The sequence below is a fragment of the Schistocerca gregaria genome, chromosome 2, assembly GCF_023897955.1.
Source record: "Schistocerca gregaria isolate iqSchGreg1 chromosome 2, iqSchGreg1.2, whole genome shotgun sequence".
Taxonomy (NCBI): domain Eukaryota; kingdom Metazoa; phylum Arthropoda; class Insecta; order Orthoptera; family Acrididae; genus Schistocerca; species Schistocerca gregaria.
In genome coordinates, this window is record NC_064921.1 from 733,181,889 (window position 1) to 733,205,924 (window position 24,036).

Consider the following 24,036-nt stretch of genomic DNA (forward strand, 5'->3'; position numbering starts at 1 on the left):
CCATGGCTCCACATTCCTGTCGTACACGCTGCAAAAGGTGGTTGTTCAGGTTTTCGATAGGTGGTCATATTAACGTGACTCGACTGTGTTTGATAATGCGGTGTTGCCGTACACTTCCACCAACTCAACATGGATTGTTGCAGCGTTGTTGTGCTTCAAATACTGGAAACGAATCACTGCGCGATACTTCGTTGTATCAGTGAGCTGCGCCATTTTTTTTACTCTCGTTACTGGTACAGACATTTCAGTGGGTACCACGACTGCAAATTGCAGCTAACATAAAAAAAAGTAATGTACGATGGGGGACCCAAAAGAAACCGGACTCCGAGGGCGCTGCTACTCGTAGACGTAGTGCAGGGTTCTCACGCTAGATGGTGTTAGTAGAGACCTTCATGAAACAGCTGTGCAGACAGCGTCAGTATAGAGTTGAGCGCGCAAGTGTGGTATTGTGTTTCTCTGACTGTTGGTGGGTTACCTCAGTGAAGTCGTTACGGCAACTTTAAAAGAACAAAGAGTGTGTGTGAAACTTTGTTTCCTGCTTAAAAAACTACAACGGAGACACACCAAATGCTTTCCAGGAGGACGCTATGAGCCGCACATAGGTTTTCGAGTGGTTTGGGCGCTTTAAACGTGGTGAGATGTGTGTTGAAGACCAAGCTCGTTCTGGACGTCCTTCAACATCGCGAAATGAGGAGCTCAGCCAAAAGATCAACGAGAATCGTCTCCAAACGACCGACCAAATTTCAGCAGAGACAGGAATCAGTTGGAGCTCGTGCCAGCGGATTTTGAGTGAGGATTTGCACATGAGACATGTTGCTGCTAAATTTGTTCCATGCCTTCTCACACAGGAGCAAAAAACCATCCGCATGAATGTGTGTCAGGACTTGAAAACAGAGACTGCACCTGATCCAAACTTCTTGAACAAAGTCATTACAGGGGATGAGAGTTGGTGTTACGGGTATGGCCCAGAAACCAAGCAAGCGTCAAGGCAGTGGAGGACTCCCAACTCTCCCAGACCGAAAAAAGCAAGGCAAGTGAGGTCAAATGTGAAGACTATGATCATTGTCTTTTTTGATGTTTGTGGAATTGTGCATCGGGAATTCGTACCCCCTGGCCAGACTGTTAACCAGCACCTTTACTTGGATGTTTTAGGGCGTCTGCGAGAGGATGTGAGGAGGAAACGCCCGGAACTTTGGCGATCAGGTGACTGGTTTCTGCATCACGCCAACGCTCCAGCACACACGGCCTTACGAGTGACCAACCATTTGGCATCTCAGAGGTGGTCTGTCGTTCCCCACGCTCCGTATTCGCCGGACCTAGCCCCGTGCGACATTTTCCTATTTCCACGAATGAAAAAAACGCTAAAAGGGGGGCGTTATGACGATGTGGAGGCGGTACAAAACAGCTTCACAAAGGGCACTGGACAATATCAAACTTGAAAAGTTCCAAACATGCTTCCAACAGTGGGAAAAGATACTTGACAAGTGCTTCACATGTAATGGAGAGTATTTTGAATGTGACTGAAGTAATTTTGTAAAAAGATTCATCAGTAACTTTTTATGACAACAATCTGGTTTCTTTTGGGCCCCCCCTCGTATCTATATTTTTCCGCGGCGGTAATTATAACTTTATGATCTATAGTTGATAAAAGAACGCACGTTCACCCTCCATGGTAATCAGTAATCTTCTGTTGCAGTTTCTCAATTACATGTATGAGTCTGGCCTCGACGTCTACTACTATATCAACTGGGTGCACGATTTAATTGGCATACCTCAGTTAACACCACCCTTTGATGCGACACGATCTACGCAGTCTCGAAGCCTGGCTACTATGGTCGACGATATCATAGCCATCCTTCCAGAGGAGGAGCTTGAAGCACTTTGCCAGGAGAAGCTCCAGACCAGTCCAGAATTCAAGGAGATGTACGACAGGATGAGATCCCCTGAGTTTATGGTGAGCTACTGCCAAAAATCTTATTCTTTGGTAGGCATTCTTCTGTTGCACCTTCATTAAAGCTGACCTTTCTTCATTCTGTGTCCTTTGCAGCAAATCGTGATGAACTTGCTGGCAGTGCCAGAGTATCGAGAACTGAAGCAGCATCTACTGGACAATGGCGTCGACGTGGACCAGCTGCTGCGGTTATTCCACGCAATGATCGGCTTGCCATCAGGTACGTACAAGACCAGAATGTTCGACACTGCAAACTGACCAGGCCTTCGGAAATCCAGCTGAATTGTCTTTGTAGGCAAAACCTAAACACAACATTTAGAAACTGTTGCACGTAGCATAGATTAGTTCTATATTGAAATCTTACAAAATAATTTAGCAATTTTGCTGCTCTGTCATAAGGCAATCTTTCTTCCTCTTCTTTCGTTACAACATTTATAGGATCACAGGATCTCCTCATGGATTACTCTTTCTTCTTCTCCTTCGAGAACATCTTCATCCTTTCGCTTCTTTTCTCGTGTTCTTCTTCCTAGACCTTCAGTATCCTTTTCTCTTGTATGTTGCACTGGTAACTTTTATCCTTTTCCTCTATATTCATATTTCGTTGATCTCTAGCATGTTAGTCATGGTGTATTTGCTTTTTCAATTCTCCTTCTATTCCACCTTGATCCCAAATTACGACCAATTCCCTTAGTTCAAAAACCCATTTTTCCCTTATTTCCTCTTGTCCTACCCTACGTTTTATGGCTTCAAAAAATGGTTCAAATGGCTCTGAGCACTATGGGACTTAACATCTGTGGTCATGAGTCCCCTAGAACTGAAAACTACTTAAACCTAACTAACCTAAGGACGGCACACAACACCCAGTCACCTTCGTTTTATATACTGTATTGGTCGTCCTATCCACATTAATCATGATCTCAAGTCCCAAAAATTTTGACCTTTTCAGTTTGATTTCTACAGTACAGTTCTTCACTACGTCTTCACATCCATCTCTCATCATCTCTTTCTTCCTCAGTAGTTTTCTATTGTCCGTATATAGATGTAAATGTTCGTTTATGTAATGTACATAACCAAAAATGTAAACGTTAGTATGTTCAAAACCGTAAATTTCAGAAAGTTTTTAATCGGTTACCTACCTGCTGGAGTGCCATATGGTGTGTCTAAATATATGTCACATATTAAAGGGAATACGTTTTTAGCAAAAATCTCAAGTTTTTTTGTTAAAAACCTAAAATTTATGAAAGTTATTCATCGATTCCTTTAAAATATTGACACGACGTTGCATTCGAATTCGCGGGTGTTTTTATACAGCTACTCGAGCGCCAAAAAACAATCGACGAACAACTTTCGGAGATTAACGATTTTGTACAAATGAACATTTAATTTTTTTATTGATTTCCCCTGTAATTAGTACATATAAATATATTATATGTGGCACTTTAGCAGGTGTATAAAATCGCACACATATTCGAACGCATTGTAGTGTTATCGTCTCAGCCGCATATGGTACTGCATTCCCCACCTTTACCTTGTCTGATTTTGCGTCTGCAGATATATTATTATTATTGTATACCAGCTGTTTCCAGACAGACGTTGCCATGGCTCAGTCTAGTTAAATGGAAAAACAGAAAACAGAAAGCACACGTTTCTAATATGTGTGGGAATTGGATATACGTCCTAACCTCCTCCTCTCCCTTGTCTCTGTCATCTCCTTCTCCACCTCTCTTTGTCCATCTCCTCCTCCTTATCCTTCTCTCCTTCTGTCACCTTCTCTCTCCATCTCTCTGTCCATATCTTTCTCCTCTTCCCTCATCTCTCTCCATCTTCTCCTGCTCCCTCTCTCTGTCGATCACCTCCTTTCCACTTTCTATTCAATTTTCTCCCATCCCTCAGTCCATATCCTCTCCGCTTCCCCCTCTCTCTGACCTTCAGTCTTATTTATTGTTTTGCATATTCAGATTCTGTTGTAGAATTCCTTTCAGAAGCCGGTAAACCTTAAATACAACTTCCTGTTCGCTAACAGTGTTTCACTATTATATACAAAGACGTGAAAAAATCCGAGTACCTACAAGTAATTAGAGTAATGGAATTTCGGTAATACATTTGTCTAGGTAACGTATTTCAGTGATTAACATTACGAGATCATAGGTTAATGCACGCGCGAGATAAGCCATTGCAGATGTGAAATGTTGATACATTAATAACCGGTATAACCGCCAGAGTGTTGAATGCAAGCATGCAAACGTGCATGCATTATATAGCACAAGCCCCAGATGTCAGTTTGTGGAATGGAGCCCCATGCCTGTTGCACTTGGTCGGTCAATACACGAATGGTTAATGCTGGTTATGGATGAGCTGGCATTGTCGTCCGTTGATGTCCTATGTGTCCTCAACTGGAGACAGATCTGGTGACCGAGCTGGCCTAGGCAATATGTCGAGATTTTGTAAAGCCTATTGAGTTACAACAGCGGTACGTGGGTGAGCGTTATCCTGTTGGTAAACACCCTGGAATTCTGTTCATGAATGGCAGCACAACAAGTGGTGTCTCCAGACTGACGCACGAATTTTCAGCCAGGATGCACAGGATAACCACGAGAGTGCTCCTGCTGTTATACTAAATCGCACCCCATGCCATAACTGCCTTCAACTGGCCTCCTTTTAACCAACACATCGATGGCATCGACGCAGAACGAGCTTTCATCAGGAAACAGCACAGACCTCCCTCCACCTTGGCCTCAAATGAGCTCTCGAATGACACCAGTGAAGCTGCAAATGGCGGTGGTTTGGAGTCAGCGGAATGCACACTGCAGAGCCTCCTGCTTGCAGATGTCCATTAAGTGACTGATTTGTAGCAATTCCTGGCGTCACTATTGCGCCAACTGTTGCTCAGATCGCTGCTACAGACGTAGTGCGATGTGCCAGAGCCATATGCTGAACACGATGGCCTTACCTTTCAGTGGCCCCACATGGCCGTCCAGAGCCCAGTCTTATTGCAGCCGTACACTATCGTGATCGCCGCTGCCAGCTATCATGCACAGAGGCTACATACCGGCTAAGTCTTTCTGCAGTATCGCAGAAGGAACATCCAGTTTCTTGTAGTCATGTTACACGACCTTGTCCGTACTCAGTGAGATGTCGATAACGGCGTCTTTGTCGTCCTACAGGTATTCTTGACCAATGTTAACTCACCACGTCCAATGTAAGAGCTAAATAACGCTTACAACAGTTACAGCTTGTATTTAAAACAAACCTGATTTGCATGCTCATAGTGACGTTAGTAGCGCCACTCTTGTGCACTGGCACGAAATCTGAATAGAACAGGCCTACCAACTTACGTTTTTGTCGCACAACTCAGAACTTTTTGATATTTTTTGGTAATAACGTTTCCCTTTTATACAGTATGTTACATATTTATTTATTTTTAACATATATTTAAAATGGTTTATAAAAACGCATGCGTAATCGAATGCAACGTTGTGTGAAAATTTCCAAGCAATCGATGAAGAACTTTCCGAAATACGCGATTTTGAAAAAACGGACCTTTACATATTTTTCTATGTAGATAGGCCCTACCTAAGATAAATGTGCGCCTTTGGTATTTAAATTTCCTCTTTTGTTGCTCTCCACTGTCTGACCAGTTCTTCCAGTGCTATTATTTGTTTGACGAATGTCTTCATCTCAGACTCCTCTGAGTCTTATGCTTGTGTTTGTGTCGGTCACAATTCCCATTATCATTTCTCATGCAGTACCGTCTATTCGTCTGTTCTGCACGTTCTTCCCAAGAGTATGTCTGTCGAATGCAATGCCTATAGGCAGTTATTCTTCCTCTATCGAACTCTGAAACGTGCTCGAAAGATGCTTGCTGTCTTTAGTGAGGCATATTGAAGCTACATACGCAAACTAACGGCATGGAAGAACTATAAAATTCCAATACATCCACACAGCCGTCTGTTCCCCCTTTATATGGCGCTTCCAGGTGACGCTATTGGCGCCCGTAAAGAGTGCCTGTGCTGAAATGATAATCATGTGAATCCTTTGTCGCCTCTAGTGCATGTTGCAATTTTACGTTATTCGGATACTGCATTTGCATTTTCGGTGGCCGACAGTGTATTACTCCTAACACAGTGTTAGTAACACAAGTATATACCTATTTGAAACAGTTAACGCAGGACAGGGAATCAGCGATCATAAAGCGGTTACGGCATCGATGATTTCAGCCGTAAATACACTCCTGGAAATTGAAATAAGAACACCGTGAATTCATTGTCCCAGGAAGGGGAAACTTTATTGACACATTCCTGGGGTCAGATACATCAGATGATCACACTGACAGAACCACAGGCACATAGACACAGGCAACAGAGCATGCACAATGTCGGCACTAGTACAGTGTATATCCACCTTTCGCAGCAATGCAGGCTGCTATTCTCCCATGGAGACGATCGTAGAGATGCTGGATGTAGTCCTGTGGAACGGCTTGCCATGCCATTTCCACCTGGCGCCTCAGTTGGACCAGCGTTCGTGCTGGACGTGCAGACCGCGTGAGACGACGCTTCATCCAGTCCCAAACATGTTCAATGGGGGACAGATCCGGAGATCTTGCTGGCCAGGGTAGTTGACTTACACCTTCTAGAGCACGTTGGGTGGCACGGGATACATGTGGACGTGCATTGTCCTGTTGGAACAGCAAGTTCCCTTGCCGGTCTAGGAATGGTAGAACGATGGGTCCGATGACGGTTTGGATGTACCGTGCACTATTCAGTGTCCCCTCGACGATCACCAGAGGTGTACGGCCAGTGTAGGAGATCGCTCCCCACACCATGATGACGGGTGTTGGCCCTGTGTGCATCGGTCGTATGCAGTCCTGATTGTGGCGCTCACCTGCACGGCGCCAAACACGCATACGACCATCATTGGCACCAAGGCAGAAGCGACTCTCATCGCTGAAGACGACACGTCTCCATTCGTCCCTCCATTCACGCCTGTCGCGACACCACTGGAGGCGGGCTGCACGATGTTGGGGCGTGAGCGGAAGACGGCCTAACGGTGTGCGGGACCGTAGCCCAGCTTCATGGAGACGGTTGCGAATGGTCCTCGCCGATACCCCAGGGGCAACAGTGTCCCTAATTTGCTGAGAAGTGGCGGTGCGGTCTCCCACGGCACTGCGTAGGATCCTACGGTCTTGGCGTGCATCCGTGCGTCGCTGCGGTCCGGTCCCAGGTCGACGGGCACGTGCACCTTCCGCCGACCACTGGCGACAACATCGATGTACTGTGGAGACCTCACGCCCCACGGGTTGAGCAATTCGGCGGTACGTCCACCCGGCCTCCCGCATGCCCACTATACGCCCTCGCTCAAAGTCCGCCAACTGCACATACGGTTCACGTCCACGCTGTCGCGGCATGCTACCAGTGTTAAAGACTGCGATGGAGCTCCGTATGCCACGGCAAACTGGCTGACACTGACGGCGGCGGTGCACAAATGCTGCGCAGCTAGCGCCATTCGGCGGCCAACATCGCGGTTCCTGGTGTGTCCGCTGTGCCGTGCGTGTGATCATTGCTTGTACAGCCCTCTCGCAGTGTCCGGAGCAAGTACGGTGGGTCTGACACACCGGTGTCAATGTGTTCTTTTTTCCATTTCTAGGAGTGTAGAAATATTAAAAAAAGTAGGAAGATTTTTCTGTTTAGCAAAAGTGAAAAGAAAAGCAGATTACAGAGTACCTGACGGCTCAACGCAAAAGTTTTGTCTCAAGTACATATAGTGTTGAGGATCAGTGGACAAACAAAAATTACGCGAAGCGCAATGTAGTGTGAGGAGGGCTATGCGAGAGGCGTTCAATGAATTCGAAAGTAAAGTTCTATGTACTGACTTGGCAGAAAATCCTAAGAAATTTTGGTCTTATGTCAAAGCGGTAGGTGGATCAAAACAAAATGTCCAGACACTCTGTGACCAAAATGGTACTGAAACAGAGGATGACAGACTAAAGGCCGAAATACTAAATGTCGTTTTCCAAAGCTGTTTCACAGAGGAAGACTGCACTGTAGTTCCTTTTCTAGATTCTCGCACAGATGACAAAATGGTAGATATCGAAATAGACGACAGAGGGATAGAGAAACAATTAAAAACGCTCAAAAGAGGAAAGGCCGCTCGACCTGATGGGATAGCAGTTCGATTTTACACAGAGTACGCGAAGGAACTTGCCCTCCTTCTTGCAGCGGTGTACCGTAGGTCTCTAGAAGAGCGTAGGGTTCCAAAGGATTGGAAAAGGGCACAGGTCATCCCCGTTTTCAAGAAGGGACGTCGAACAGATGTGCAGAACTATAGACCTATATCTCTATAACGTCGATCAGTTGTAGAATTTTGGAACACGTATTATGTTCGAGTATAATGACTTTTCTGGAGACTAGAAGTCTACTCTGTAGGAATCAGCATGGGTTTCGAAAAAGACGGTCGTGTGAAACCCAGCTCACGCTATTCGTCCACGAGACTCAGAGGGCCATAGGCACGGGTTCACAGGTAGATGCCGTGTTTCTTGACTTCTGCAAGGCGTTCGATACAGTTCCCCGCAGTCGTTTAATGAAAAAAGTAACAGCATATGCACTATAAGACCAATTGTGTGATTGGGTTGAGGAGTTCCTAGATAACAGAACGCAGCATGTCATTCTCAATGGAGAGAAGTCTTCCGAAGTAAGAGTGATTTCAGGTGTGCCGCAGGGGAGTGTCATAGGACCGTTGCTATTCACAATATACATAAATGACCTGGTGGATGACATCGGAAGTTCACTGAGGCTTTTTGCAGATGATGCTGTGGTGTATCGAGAGGTTGTAACAATGGCAAATTGTACTGAAATGCAGGAGGATCTTTAACGAATTGACGCATGGTGCAGGGAATGGCAATTGAATCTCAATTTAGACAAGTGCAATGTGCTGCGAGTACATAGAAAGATAGATCCCTTATCATTTAGCTACAAAATAGCAGGTCAGCAACTGGAAGTAGTTAATTCCATAAATTATCTGGGAGTACGCATTAGGAGTGATTTAAAATGGAATGATCATATAAAGTTGATCGTCGGTAAAGCAGATGCCATCCGAAAACAAAGGAAGTAGGTTACAGTACGCTTGTTCGCCCACTGCTTGAATACTGCTCAGCAGTGTGGGATCCGTACCAGATAGAGTTGATAGAAGAGAGAGAGAAGATCCAACGGAGAGCAGCGCGCTTCGTTACAGGATCATTTAGTAATCGCGAAAGCGTTACGGAGATGATAGATGAACTCCAGTGGAAGACTCTGCAGGAGTGCGGTACGGGCTTTTGTTAAAGAATCGAGAACATACCTTCACCGGAGAGTCAAGCAGTATATTGCTCCCTCCTACGTATATGTCGCGAAGAGACCATGAGGATAAAATCAGAGAGATTAGAGCCCACACAGAAGCATACCGACAATCCTTCTTTCCACGAACAATACGAGACTGGAATAGAAGGGAGAACCGATAGAGGTACTCAGGGTACCCTCGGCCACACACCGTCAGGTGGCTTGCGGAGTTCGGATGTAGATGTAGATGTAGATGTAGATGTAGATATATGGTCAGAACTGGAAGATGTAAAGCATGCGCATGCATCACTGTCCTCCGAGAACGTTTGCTGGTTGTGTAACATTTTAATGTTAGCTGTGAACAAAATACCTTGATTTCCTGTGACAGGTTCTGATAAAATGGAAGGACTAATCGATAGTGCACCTGCAGCCAAAGTGATTACGAGAGACGAACGGACCCTAGAGGATGACTTCCAAGACTTCTTTGACCTCATTCCTATGGACCAAGTCCGTGCCATTGTACAGGATCACCTGGCCAATGACACTGAGCTGCAGGCAGTCGTCGCCTTCGTCAAGTCTGAGGATTTCAAGGAGACACTTCTTGCCCTCGAGGAAATTCCAGAGTACATTGATGTGAGTACATTGCAACCTGTGTAAGCATCAAGAACAGCATAAGCTTCAGTCCAAGCACAGTTATCCAGTAATGTCTTCCTTTGCAGTTTTTGGACTATATGTACGACTCGGGGTTGGATGTCTACTACTACATCAACTGGGTACACAATTTAATTGGCATTCCGGAGCTAACACCGCCTTCTGACACGAAGCAGTGTCGAAGCCTGTCTAGTATGGTCGACGATATCATAGCCATCCTTCCAGAGAAGGAGCTTGAAGCACTTTGCCAGGAGAAGCTCCAGACCAGTCCAGAATTCAAGGAGATGTACGACAGGATGAGAGCTCCTGAGTTTATGGTGAGTTGCTATCAAAAGTCTTATTTGCTGGTAGACATTCGCGTGTTCCATCCCCACAAAAACTAACTATTTGCCTTTGTTTGCCTTTTGCAGCAAATCGTGCTGAACTTACTGGCAGTGCCGGAGTACCGAGAACTGAAGCTGCACTTACTAGACAACGGTGTCGACGTGGACGAACTACTTCGGTTATTCCATGCTATGATCGGCCTGCCATCTAGTGCGTAGTGTGGAAAGAATACTCCAACTACAGCGACTGATAACACCATCAACGCTGTTCTATATTTATAACATGTCTGAAAGAAATCCATTGTGAATATAGGGTGTGATCTAATTAAGTACGTAATTAGTACTGTAACAGCAAAACCCACTTGGTAGATTTAAATCGTACTAAAGTACCCTGGTTTCTGTTTGAGTTAATTTCATAGTTTTACATCCTTGTTTCTGTGAACTGCTGAATAAAAAAATACTCTAGTCATGTTCTTATTTCACTGTAAGAATTCATTAAATACAATGAAAAAACATAGTGTCAACATGCTGCTGTGGTATTATTACTGACCTAGCTTCACTGCTGTCTTAATTAGGTACCATTAAACCCTGGACTCTTTGAAGAGTCGAATTCCCGTGTGTAAAACAGCTTCAAACGTCTCATAAGTTTCGAAATGAGGAAATGTGTTAAGTATTCGACGTTAAGCATAAGTAATACGATAGTTTGATGGGGGGGGGGGGGGGGGGGGAGTAATACATGGGGGTAAGCAGTGTTGCAATATGCTTAATACTTTGGAAGACAAATGGCGACTTGTAATTAGCCATAAAAAATGTTCCAGTTCCGAAATTAGTAAAAACCTACGTATTACCGACTTGTGAACCATTTTCTCGAAAGAAAAACATCTGACTACACTAAATGTTTACCTTTCCCTGAAAGCTAGAGGGGACGGTTGACCCCATCTGTTCCCCTGGTATGGGGACCCTCGTCAGTTTGTACGCAGAGTGACTTGTTCTGCCTACAGATATATACACAGTTCCTAACTGTAGTACTTGGCTTATTCTGTTAAAGCCTTAAAACAAGTTTAGCTCTCTTAATGAGTGTATTATGACGGCAGTTCAAATTTTTAAATTTGGTCGATAAGTATGTGACATACTGAACATCACACAATTGTTGCCCTCGAAAGCTGTAAGATAGGCAACCTACAACTGGAATTGGGTGACCATGCCCCAGATTAGTTGTTCAGTAACAAAGTATGTTGCTGCCTTTCCCCTTTTCTGTAAGCTAAATTTGCATAACAAAGGATTTCTATCAAAGCAACAATATTGGATGTTGGGACCCGAGAAATGAAAGCATTACTTTTATATGATATACTGCCATCCTTTACAAAATGGGTAACGCTTCTGGAGAGGATACTCCTTACGAGAAGGATGAATATTCAAACACAACTACTGAAAAAATATTAATTTATTTCTATCTTCAGAAATGTGCATCTTCTTTACATTTTGCCCCGCACCCTGAGTTACACTGCACTGGACGGATATCTGGACTGAAGGTCACCCTCAAACAGGGCTTTCTCCAGGGATTTTTTCACCCCAGGTGAAAATTTCGAATGGCTCCCGCACCCCTTCTTACATTTTCATACCTATTCAACTTATTTCACAATGTTATCCATGACGTCTTACTTTCACATATCGCACTCACACACACTTTTGACGTAATGCGTCTTTAACACGAGAGCCAGGTCTTGACACCAGTCCTTGAAACTGAAGTGCATTTTTACAATTGAAATGCAGGTAATTATTGCCTCATAATTCAGCCAGGAAGGGAAACCGGGAAGGGCTCGACCAGTAGTGGTGTTAAATACTTCAAAACTGGACATGATTGTCTCAATGGGAATTCTGCGATCGTTCATTAAATAAAATATGGCGTTTCAGACTTCTCCGGACAAGTTACTCTGTAACTACAATATATGATCTGAAGATGGGCAGCGAGCCCGAAACCGGTAATTGAAAATAAAGAATAGCGTTCGAAGACTGAAATGCCATATTTTATTTAAATACTTCGTTCACTAGTGGAAAACAAATTTATTTTACGTTGTTCCAGTCAACCAGTTAAGTTTTTATTTAGATTTTTAATTAATTAAAATGCCGAGCAATGAGACTCTCATTTACAATTCAATATCAGATTAAATAGTTTACAGAAAATTTAAAGTTAACTACAACCCAAGATGACTTAATATTCTTTAAGGCAAGGTACGGACTACACAAGACACAGAATGTAATAAGGGTAAAGCCGTAATAAAGGCAGACGTAAATCTAAACAATACCAAAAGAGATCAGAATGGCATTAATTACCAAATGCCGAGAATAAAACATGATTTCAACTTGACTGATTAAAAACCTAAAAACGTACTTAAAACAATGAAAAAACAATTTAACATCAATATCTAGGCAAGATAACTTTAATTTTAAACTCAGAAACACACATTAATTGAAGATTTAACAGGTTTTCCAATAAGAAACGAATAATTAATTTATAACAGTTTAAGTTATATGTTGGGATCCCAAGGCACATCAAAATTTGCTGAAGCTAAGGATAATGATTCAGAATTATTCCAAGTATAAACTTTAACTTGAACAGGAACATCAAACAGTGGAGCTGCGGTTGGAGAAAATAGCGCAGACAGACATACAGCAGCGAGAGCTGCCGAGTGTATGCACTCCAGATAACGTAAACAACCAACTAGGCAAGCCGGCGGGATGTGAATAACTAGGGTCCAATCCTGGGCAACATATACCAGTAATGGCGTACAAGAGATCATTAACAACAGTTTCATGAAGCACAAATAATTTTCATTAGACAGAATTCCAACAAACACCCGTGCATCAAGTAGATAACTCTTAGGGTAGAATTAATTAATCTGAACTCTTATGCAAAACCATGACTACTTAACTGTTTTTTAATTAGTTGACAAAAGATTTAGAAAGCCAGTAACAAATATTTTTAAAAAAATAATTTCTGCAATATGGTAGCAATGTGAGAAACGTTGCTTTCTAGCAAGCCATTAAAACAACCACAAGGAACTCGCATGACATTCAAAGCTTATCAGTACACACATTAATCCATAACAGCTTGGAGAGAAGTGCGTCCTGAAACAGATTAAAATTTACCTGAGCGACTTGAGTAGAACAGACGCACTTTATAATTTTTTTAGACAGCATAGACCTCTAACGTTAGATTCAATGAAACCAGAACAATAGAAGCAAATTATAAACAGGCCAATAAATTAGCAAAACAGACACACATTCTGACGTGATTAGTTAATCGTGCGTGGTAACTGGTAATACTAAACATTTCATGGCACCTCCAGTTGAAAATTACGTGACCAATCATTAACTTTAAAAATCAGAAGAATTAAGGGGCGGTGGACAAGAACAGGTAACTCATATACACACATCAAAAAAAGTTTCGTATAACCCCAGTCCCCAGAACTCCTGAAGACAGACGTTGACTGTGGGTATTGTATCACAGACACGGTCTCTTTGACTGTTCAGAGATGTCACTAAACCTGCCAAAACACGAAAACAGCCATGCAAAAGCAGCGCCTATTAGACGGAGGGGGTCCGACAGCCGATCAATTCCAGTCATTCCATCAAGAAGGACGTATGCGACTTGTGTTGTCTGTAGTTAAACCATGCCTAGACGGTCAATACCGTGGTTCAATCGGGTCCGCATTGTAACTTTGTGCTCTCAACAAGGGAAGTGTCCAGGCGTCTCGGAGTGAGCCAAAGCGATGTTGTTCGGACAGAGAGGAGGTACAGGAGATAGGAACTGTCGATGACAAGCCTCGCTCAGCCGCCCAAGGGCTACTACTGCAAGGGATGACCGCTATCTACGGATTATGGCTCGGAGGAACGCTGATAGCAACGCCACCTTGTTGAATAATTCTTTTCGTGCGGCCACAGGACGCCGTGTTACGACTCACAGTGTGTACAATAGACTGCATGATGCTCAACTTCTCTACCGACGTCCATGGCGAGGTCCGTCTTTGCAACCATGACACCATGCACCGCAGTACAGATGGGCCCATCAACATACCGAATGGACCACTCAGTATTGGTATCACGTTCTCTTCACCGATGAGTGCCGTATATGCCTTCAACTAGACATCCGTCAGAGACGTGTTTGGAGGCAATCCGGTCAGGCTGAACGCCTTAGGCCGGCCGCGGTGGCCATGCGGTTCTAGGCGCTTCAGTCCGGAACCGCGTGGCTGCTACGGTCGCAGGTTCGAATCCTGCCCCGGGCATGGATGTGTGTGATGTGCTTAGGTTAGTTAAGTTGAAGTAGTTCTAAGTTCTAGGGGACTTATGACCTCAGATGTTAGTCCCATAGTCCTCAGAGCCATTTGAACCATTTGAACACCTTAGACACACTGTCCAGCGAGTGCAGCAAGGTGGAGGTTCCCTGCTGTTTTGAGGTGGCAATATGTGAGACCGACGTACGCCGCTGGTGGTCATGGAAGGCACTGTAACGGCTGTACGATAAGTGAATGCCATCTTCTGACCGACAGTACAACCATATCGGCAGCATACTGGAGAGGCACTCGACAATTCGCATCCCCATCGTGCACATCTTGTGAATGACTTCCTTCAGGATAACAACATCACTCGACTAGAGTGTCCAGCATGTTCTCCAGACATGAACCCTATCGAACATGCCTTGGATATATTGAAAAGGGCTGTTTATCTACGATGTGACCCACCAACCAATCTGAGGGATCTACGCCGAATCGCTGTTGAGGGGTGAGACATTCCGGACCAACAGCTCCTTGATGAACTTATGGATAGCATGCCATGTCCTCTTGCATCAGTGCAAGAGGACGTGCTACTGTGTCTTAGAGGTGCCAGTGTGTACAGCAGTCCGGACCACCACCTCTGAAGGTATCACTGTATGGTGATAGAACATGCAATGTGTAGGTTTCATGAGCAATCAAAAGGGCGGAAATGATGTTTATGTTCAACTCTATTCCAATTTTCTGTACAGGTGCCGGAACTCTGGGGATCGCGGTGATGTAAAAATTTTTTGATGTGTGTACTAATGCACACGGCCAATCTTCAGAATAAGCTTTCTTCTGAAATACGGCAGTTTGCAGTGGCTAAAGATTCGTTGGCACCACAGCTACATAAGGTTAAGACATCAGTCAATGAATCAGTCTAAAATGTATACCAGATCTTGCAATCACATTTTCCTTTGAATATCATGGATACATGGGCGTCCATACCCAACAAACAGAAGGAAGATAGGCTAAAATGACAATCAAAACTGCCTTGACAGCTCAGCACCCTTCTGATAAATCACATCATGAGCCACGTCGGTACTTGATATCTTACATGGGGTAACATGACCCCTATATTGGTCGCCTGCTAACAGCTAAGATCACAAGGAAGAGGCCCCACAGAAAGCTTGTTACAGTTGCGTTCCTCAGCTCATATTGTCCTCCAAACTTGCCACCACAGCCTGAGCCGCCACACTAGAGGGCGCTGCGCCCCAATGGCAACATGTTAGTCAAAGATCATAAGAAGAGTGATATGGATACATTGCGAAAAAGCCACCACGGCTTATCTGCCCCCACCAAAGCTCCTATGTTGCACACTAGTGCGGTTTAGGGCTAAAACTCACTACTTTCCTTAACCTGGCTAACATGTATCCTAGATAACTTACCAATCCTAAGTTTATACACTAGTGAACTGACTGGGCTCAATAACTGAAAAACCCAACAAGGGCTCACGAAGTGAGGGCTCAGTTTATCACAAAGTTCTACCTGTCATCTTTGGTCTGTGGCAAAGTTACATATACATTACCACCAGTTTTAACATTACATGGGTACCTGCTGTGGCGATATCGAAGATGCTGCCTTCGATGGGCTAAGTCAAGGTTCTTCCTAGCTTTACTCCAGTAACTTTCTGTAATGTCCAATTCGATCTTGTCAGGCAAAATTTCACCAAGAAATCATAAACTGAGCAAGGGCGAGTTAATAGGATAAGACAACATCAAAGAATCTTGGTTGACTTTATAGCTTCACGCTGAGCGGTGTTAAACGCAAAATAAGCCACGGGACGGAAATGTCTCACTTATTCTCGGCCTTTTCATAGAAGATGATAAATTACGATTTAAGGTTTCTATTAATCCTCTCTTCAGACGATCCCTGGGGATAATAAGGAATAGTTTTAACATGCTGAATGCCATTTTGAAAACAAATTCTTCTGAACTGCTTAGAGACAAATGCGGGCACATTGACATTAACCAAGCTCTTACGTGAACCGAAAGCAGAAAATGTCTTAGAAAGATGTTGAATGGTCACTCCCCGACTAGGAACCAACCAAGTACAACGGTTAAATGCAACTACTACCGCAAGAATATAACGCTACCTTATCCTAGTACAAGGGAGGAGGCCTACTTAATCAATATAATTTTTGTCCATGGGGCCATACCATGTTGAATACACTGGTTCTCGTCCGATCACCGAAGTTAAGCAACATAGGGCCCGAATAGTACTTGGATGGGTGACCGGGTGCCGTTGGCTATAATTTGCTCGCGTATCATGTCTTTTCTGGAAACCCAGAATCTACTCTGTAGGAATCAACATGGATTCCGGAAACAGCGATCGTGTGAGACCCAATTCTCTTAATTTGTTCATGAGACCCATAAAATATTAGATACAGGCTCCCAGGTAGATGCCATTTTCTTTGACTTCCGGAAGGCGTTCGATACAGTTCCGCACTGTCGCCCGATAAACAAAGTAAGAGGCTACGGAATATCAGACCAGGTGCGTGGCTGGATTGAAGAGTTCTTAGCAAACAGAATACAGCATGTTATTCTCAATGGAGAGACGTCCACAGACGTTAGACTAACCTCTGGCGTGCCATAGGGGAGTGTTATGGGACCATTGCTTTTCACAATATATATAAATGACGTAGTAGATAGTGTCGGAAGTTCCGTGCGGCTTTTCGCGGATGATGCTGTAGTATACAGAGAAGCCGCAGCATTAGAAAATTGCAGCGAAATGCAGGAAGATCTGCAGCGGATAGGCACTTGGTGCAGTGGCAACTGACCCTTAACATAGACAAATGTAATGTATTGCGAATACCGAGAAAGAAGGATCCTTTACTGTATGATTATATGATAGCGGAACAAACACTGGTAGCAGTTACTTCTGTAAAATATCTGGGAGTATGCGTGCGGAACGATTTGCAGTGGAATGATCATATAAAATGAAATGATGGTAAGGCGGGTGCCAGGTTGAGATTCATTGGGAGAGTCCTTTGAAAATATAGTCCATCAACAAAGGAGGTGGCTTACAAAACACACGTTCGACCTATACTTGAGTGTTGATCATCAGTGTGGGATCCGTACCAGGTCGGGTTAACAGGGGAGGTAGAGAAGATCCAAAGAAGCGCGGCGCATTTTGTCACGGGGTTATTTGGTAAGCGTGATAGTGTTACGTAGATGTTTAGCAAAGTCAAGTGGGTAGCTTGCTGTCCAGGTTTCGAGAGTGTGCGTTTCTGGATGAGGTATCGAATATATTGCTTCCCCCTACTTATACCTCTCGAGGAGATCACGAATGTAAAATTAGAGAGATTCGGGCACACACGGAAGCTTTCCGGCAGTCGTTCTTCCTGCGAACCATAGGCGACTGGTACAGGAAAGGGAGGTAATGACAGTGGCACGGAAAGTGCCCTCCGCCACACACCATTGGGTGGCCTGCGGAGTATAAATGTAGATGTAAATGTAGGGGTGGTATTCGCCAGTAGATTGCAAAAAATGCATCTGAGAAGTGGGATTAGGCTTAGCTATTTTTCATTTCCGCACTCCCCCATCAAACGCCGAACATCCTTATACAAGGAAGTTAGGTAACAATAGTTTTATATAATCCCAAGTGGCCCCCTATAACGAAGTTATGAAAATAACGAAACACGGCAGGTATTAACTCACTAGGGAGATAAATCCTTGTCTTGGCTATCCCTAGAACAAAAAATGCCGTTGCTCGGAACAAAATCGCTTACCTGCTCTCCCTCTTCTAACCGACAATTAATAGCTGAATAATTGGGTCTTGGTCTTGCTTAAGTTTAAGATCAGCAAATAACTGCGAAGCTTTCGTAAGTACGGCTTCTGTATGCTCGACTTTATGAACAACATCCCCCGGCTCAGTATGGTCACGTACTTGGGACATTCTGCTAAGGGCATCGTCGACTTGTTTGTCAAAGCCTTTCATGTGCCTAACCTTGAACTTAAATGCAGATGTAAAGACAGCTCGACGGGCGATCTTTCCCGTTCTTCTGGGTCGCCACAGAACCGAGCTTAATGCCTGATCAAACTGAAACTCCCTATGCTCTAAATAAAATTTGGACTTCTCTAGGGAGTGCGAATAGAACAATGAGAGCTTCCTGTTCAAATACCAATTATTTTAATTCGGTAGGTGATAATCCTCTCGAGGCAAAAGCTATAGGACATCGACGCCCCTCAAACTCCTGAAACGTACAGCTGCCACACTGAAGCTCGAAGCATCGGTTTGAACAATAAAGGGAAGTTCAAAATAGGAATTCCTAAAACGGGAGGGTTAGCCAGGGCTTCCTTAATGGCTTCAAAGGAGGCTTGTTGGCTTCCACCCCAAACGAAGACTTCTCCTTTCTTACGTAACTTATTTAGGGGAGCGTCTGGCTGAGCAAAATTGGGGACGAATTTCCGAAAAAAATTGCCCGTATCAATAAACCTGACTACACCCCTCTTATTCTTAAGTGGTGGAAAGCTATGTAGGTCACGCGTACACTCTTGATCTATTCTGATTCCATCAGCCGAAACTAAATTACACAAAAAGGACACCTGTGATCTAGCTAAGTTGATCTTGCACCGATTGACCGTAAGTCCTACCTCTCTAAAATGAAGTAACATTAGCTGAGGATGAACCAAATGTTCACCTAAGCTCACACTGTAGCAACAACATCGTCCAGGTAGTTGTAGACATATTTAAGTTTAATGTCTCCGAGCAGATTACCTAACAAGTGAGACAATACTGCGGCCATGGTGGAAAGCCCGAATGCGATTCATTGCTGCTGTCCTCAATTATGAGTATCTTACAATAAGCTAGGCTCAGATCTAAAACAGTAAAATAATCGGGTGAAACAACTGTGTAGACTCAGCAAAGGAACATGCTCTAAGATGACCTTTTCATTGAGAAGCCTCTGATTGACAACAGCCCGTGCCTCTTGGGAACCAAAAAGACAGGGCAGGTGGACGCCCTAGTAACCCCTTTACGAATCATACCATTGATTATCCCCTTAAGAAATTTCATTTTCAGAGGGGATGATCTATAAGGAGCTTGCCTAACAGGTACATCATCTTTCAGATGGATCTTATACGCAGTTCTAATAATAACACCAAGTCTGTCAGTTAGAACATTCAGGAAACCCTGAAGGACCTACAACAACTGCCTACTTTAGACAACATCCAGGTGAGCAAGATTGAAACCATGACCTTATTCGTACACTGCATTAACAAGAAAATGCACCAGACAAGCGCGAAGAGGAATACATGCACTAAGGCAAAACTTGAAATAGAACATGTGACCCCCATAAACAAGGACAAATCCTGTATGGTGTATAAAATCGCACCCCACAAGTTAATTAACAGTGAGACCATCAACTACTAACAGATTAATGGGCCATGATAACCCTAGGATACTAAGTTTTCCCCACACTTCAGTTATCAGAGGGAATATTTGTCCATGTACTGCATGACATCCCCAATCGGAAGCCACAAGGAGGGGAACTTGTGAATGGCGTGAAAATTGAGATACCATTCACAATCAAGCAAGGAAAAGTTACTACAAGAGTCAAGAAGAGCACAAACAGTCTTGCATCGCTGGTCTAATATGGGCACACTGTTTAGTAGGTTTAGGGGCATTACCCACACCTGTGTTCTTCTGGCATCAGCTCCTTGGATGTAGACCCCACTTGGCTGTGTAATCTTGCACAAAATAATTACAATTCCTGACTTTAGGTTGAATCTAAGGAAGTCTTTCAAAACTCTCTGGCAAACACTAGGATAGACATTCCTGGTTTTGTCATGTCATTCATTGGCCAAATGCATTTCTTTAATAAAGACAAGCAAATGATCTAGCTCAGTCAGAGAAACAGGTTGTGATGGAAAAGGTAACGTGCAAACAGTCCTCCAGTTTTGAAAATCTCTTCGGGTTTGCTGCCGGATCCTAAAATCAACTTGACTCGATATTTCGGCGATCCAACTGGTCGCCATATTCAGGAGAATGCTGCTTGCTGATGAGTCCCGCTGAGAACTAACGCCTGGCTGCAAAACGACGTCCTATATAGCCCACCGTGCAGTACACGGCGCGTGCGCCGCCCGTCACAGTTGCTGCCCTCCAAGACAGGGAAGGGGCGCCGCCCCTGGTAGAACTTTGCGGCAACGATATATCGCACTCATGGTCGCACCGAAGAACGTTCAATTTTGATGCGGGATAGTACCGGATTCCACGTCCTGCTAAGAGGAAACCCCTTGTCTCTATTGATTAAATTATCCGCCAACCTAATTTCAATTGCCTCTTTATAAACACTATTCCAAAAACTGGAAATGTTGGCAATTACCACCGTTTCGTCATATTTCAGGCCGTGTCCCTCATTTAAACAGTGTTCTGCTACTGCCGATTTTTCCGGCTGTTGTAGCCTCGTATGGCGTCGGTGTTCCACACACCTGTCATGAACTGTGCGAATCGAACGACCAATGTAAGTTTTCCCACACTGACACGGAATTTTGTATACACCGGGTTTCCTAAGCCCCAGATCATCTTTTACAGAGCCAAGTAGTGCCCTAATCTTAGAAGGCGGTCGGAACACACTTTTGATGTTAAAATTCCTTAAAATTCGTCCAATCTTAAACGATATACCTCCTGCATAGGGAAGAAAGGCCACCGATCCATGATCCTCTTCATGCACCTCCAGAGATGGTCCAAATTCCATAGCCCGACGAATCTGCTTCTCGGAGTATCCATTATCCTTAAAAACAGCCATCAAATGCGCAAGTTCTTGGGTAAAGCTGTCCGCGTCGGAAATGGCATATGCTCTCCGTACCAAAGTCCTGAGGACGCCACTGCGTTGGTAGGGTGGATGACAACTTGTAGAATGCAGATACCGATCTGTATGCGTCGGCTTTCGGTGAACTCTGTGTCCCAAAGTACCATCTGGTTTTTTATAAACCATAACGTCTAAAAATGGAAGCATCCCATCACTTTCGACCTCCATGGTAAATTTGATGCGGGGATGAAGACAGTTGAAATGGTCCAAAAACCTATTAAGAGAGTCACGTCCATGCGGCCAAACGAAAAACGTATCATCCACGTATCTCCAGAAGCACGTTGGTTGCAAAGCTGAAGTCTTTAGTGCCATATCCTCGAAGTCCTCCATAAATACATTTGAACTTGTCGTCGCAGTTTTCAAGTGATGTTTGGCAGTGGGTTGATGATTCCACATGGGCGATTTCGGATTGGGCTCATAAGAGCGCCGTTACCAGACAATCTTCGAAATTTGAACAGCTTCTTTCTCGTTCTACAGCATCAGAAGGGGATAAACGTCGGCGCGCTGTGATTAATCTTTCTAACAAGGCGTTGGATGGGCCCACAGTGGCGGTGCTGGAGAAAGGCTTAAATTTTTCGCCCACTCCCAAGAGTCTTCCTGTCACAGGGTTCATATGCTCTGTAGAACAAGCAGTACACAGCCTACCCGAGGACCAAGCAGATGAAATAAGGCAAGAAGTGTCCCACACATTACGTCGGGCTCGGCCACCGCGGGATAACATCTCTTCCGCAGAGAGAGCAGCCATTCGTTCCCTTAGGAATGATGATGAAGTAGTAGTTTTACCAGCTGACAAGGGGAATGCCACGGTTGTAATGACGCGGGATGATTACGTCCTTAAAATGGATTTATTACTCAACGACCCGGCATACAGAAAATTATCTAGTGACCCCACAGACAGGATTAAACGCAAGACACTTTCACTTTTGAAAAAGAGTTCGTTGTCCGACGATTTATGTAAGAAACTTCATCCTGGTGCTGCCGTTCCGCCTAGGTTGTATGGTCTGCCTAAGGTTCATAAAGAAGGGGTTCCTCTGCGCCCAATTGTTAGTAATTTGGGTGCACCCACTTATAACCTGGCGAAGTACTTATCATCTGTTCTCCGTCCATATGTTGGCAAGTGTGAACACCATATTTCCAATTCGGTGGATTTTATTAGTCGATTGAAATCTTTGAAGTTGAGTCCTTCAGATCTATTAGTGAGTTTTGATGTGGTATCTCTGTTTACGCAAGTTCCTCTAGAAGAGTCGCTTAATTTGATTAGTGAAAAACTGGATGAAGACTTGGTGAAGCTTTGTCGTCATGTGCTGACATCCACATATTTTTTATTCAACGGCAACTTTTTTGAACAGAATGACGGAGTGGCTATGGGTAGTCCTTTATCACCTATAGTCGCCAATTTATTTATGGAGGACTTCGAGGATATGGCACTAAAGACTTCAGCTTTGCAACCAACGTGCTTCTGGAGATACGTGGATGATACGTTTTTCGTTTGGCCGCATGGACGTGACTCTCTTAATAGGTTTTTGGACCATTTCAACTGTCTTCATCCCCGCATCAAATTTACCATGGAGGTCGAAAGTGATGGGATGCTTCCATTTTTAGACGTTATGGTTTATAAAAAACCAGATGGTACTTTGGGACACAGAGTTCACCGAAAGCCGACGCATACAGATCGGTATCTGCATTCTACAAGTTGTCATCCACCCTACCAACGCAGTGGCGTCCCCAGGACTTTGGTACGGAGAGCATATGCCATTTCCGACGCGGACAGCTTTACCCAAGAACTTGCGCATTTGATGGCTGTTTTTAAGGATAATGGATACTCCGAGAAGCAGATTCGTCGGGCTATGGAATTTGGACCATCTCTGGAGGTGCATGAAGAGGAACATGGATCGGTGGCCTTTCTTCCCTATGCAGGAGGTATATCGTTTAAGATTGGACGAATTTTAAGGAATTTTAACATCAAAAGTGTGTTCCGACCGCCTTCTAAGATTAGGGCACTACTTGGCTCTGTAAAAGATGATCTGGGGCTTAGGAAACCCGGTGTATACAAAATTCCGTGTCAGTGTGGGAAAACTTACATTGGTCGTTCGATTCGCACAGTTCATGACAGGTGTGTGGAACACCGACGCCATACGAGGCTACAACAGCCGGAAAAATCGGCAGTAGCAGAACACTGTTTAAATGAGGGACACGGCATGAAATATGACGAAACGGTGGTAGTTGCCAACATTTCCAGTTTTTGGAATAGTGTTTATAAAGAGGCAATTGAAATTAGGTTGGCGGATAATTTAATCAATAGAGACAATGGGTTTCCTCTTAGCAGGACGTGGAATCCGGTACTATCCCGCATCAAAATTGAACGTTCTTCGGTGCGACCATGAGTGCGATATATCGTTGCCGCAAAGTTCTACCAGGGGCGGCGCCCCTTCCCTGTCTTGGAGGGCAGCAACTGTGACGGGCGGAGCACGCGCCGTGTACTGCACGGTGAGCTATATAGGACGTCGTTTTGCAGCCAGGCGTTAGTTCTCAGCGGGACTCATCAGCAAGCAACATTCTTCTGAAGATGGCGACCAGTTGGATCGCCGAAATATCGAGTCAAGTTGATTTTAGGATCCGGCAGCAAACCCGAAGAGATTTTCAAGACTTATTACGCCGGGAAAGCCTACGAAGTCAC

General features: G+C 44.3%; 1 protein-coding gene across 1 annotated transcript in view; it reads left to right on the forward strand.

Moving 5' to 3' along the window:
- The window catches only part of LOC126335954 (uncharacterized), a 107,706-nt gene that overhangs the window by 78,192 nt on the left and 5,478 nt on the right, over nt 1–24,036 (forward strand). The window contains exons 3-7 of the mRNA XM_049999431.1: nt 1,697–1,954; nt 2,048–2,171; nt 9,650–9,894; nt 9,981–10,229; nt 10,323–10,446. Of these exons, the coding sequence (XP_049855388.1) occupies nt 1,697–1,954; nt 2,048–2,171; nt 9,650–9,894; nt 9,981–10,229; nt 10,323–10,446 (1,000 nt within the window). The remainder of the gene's footprint in view (nt 1–1,696; nt 1,955–2,047; nt 2,172–9,649; nt 9,895–9,980; nt 10,230–10,322; nt 10,447–24,036) is intronic.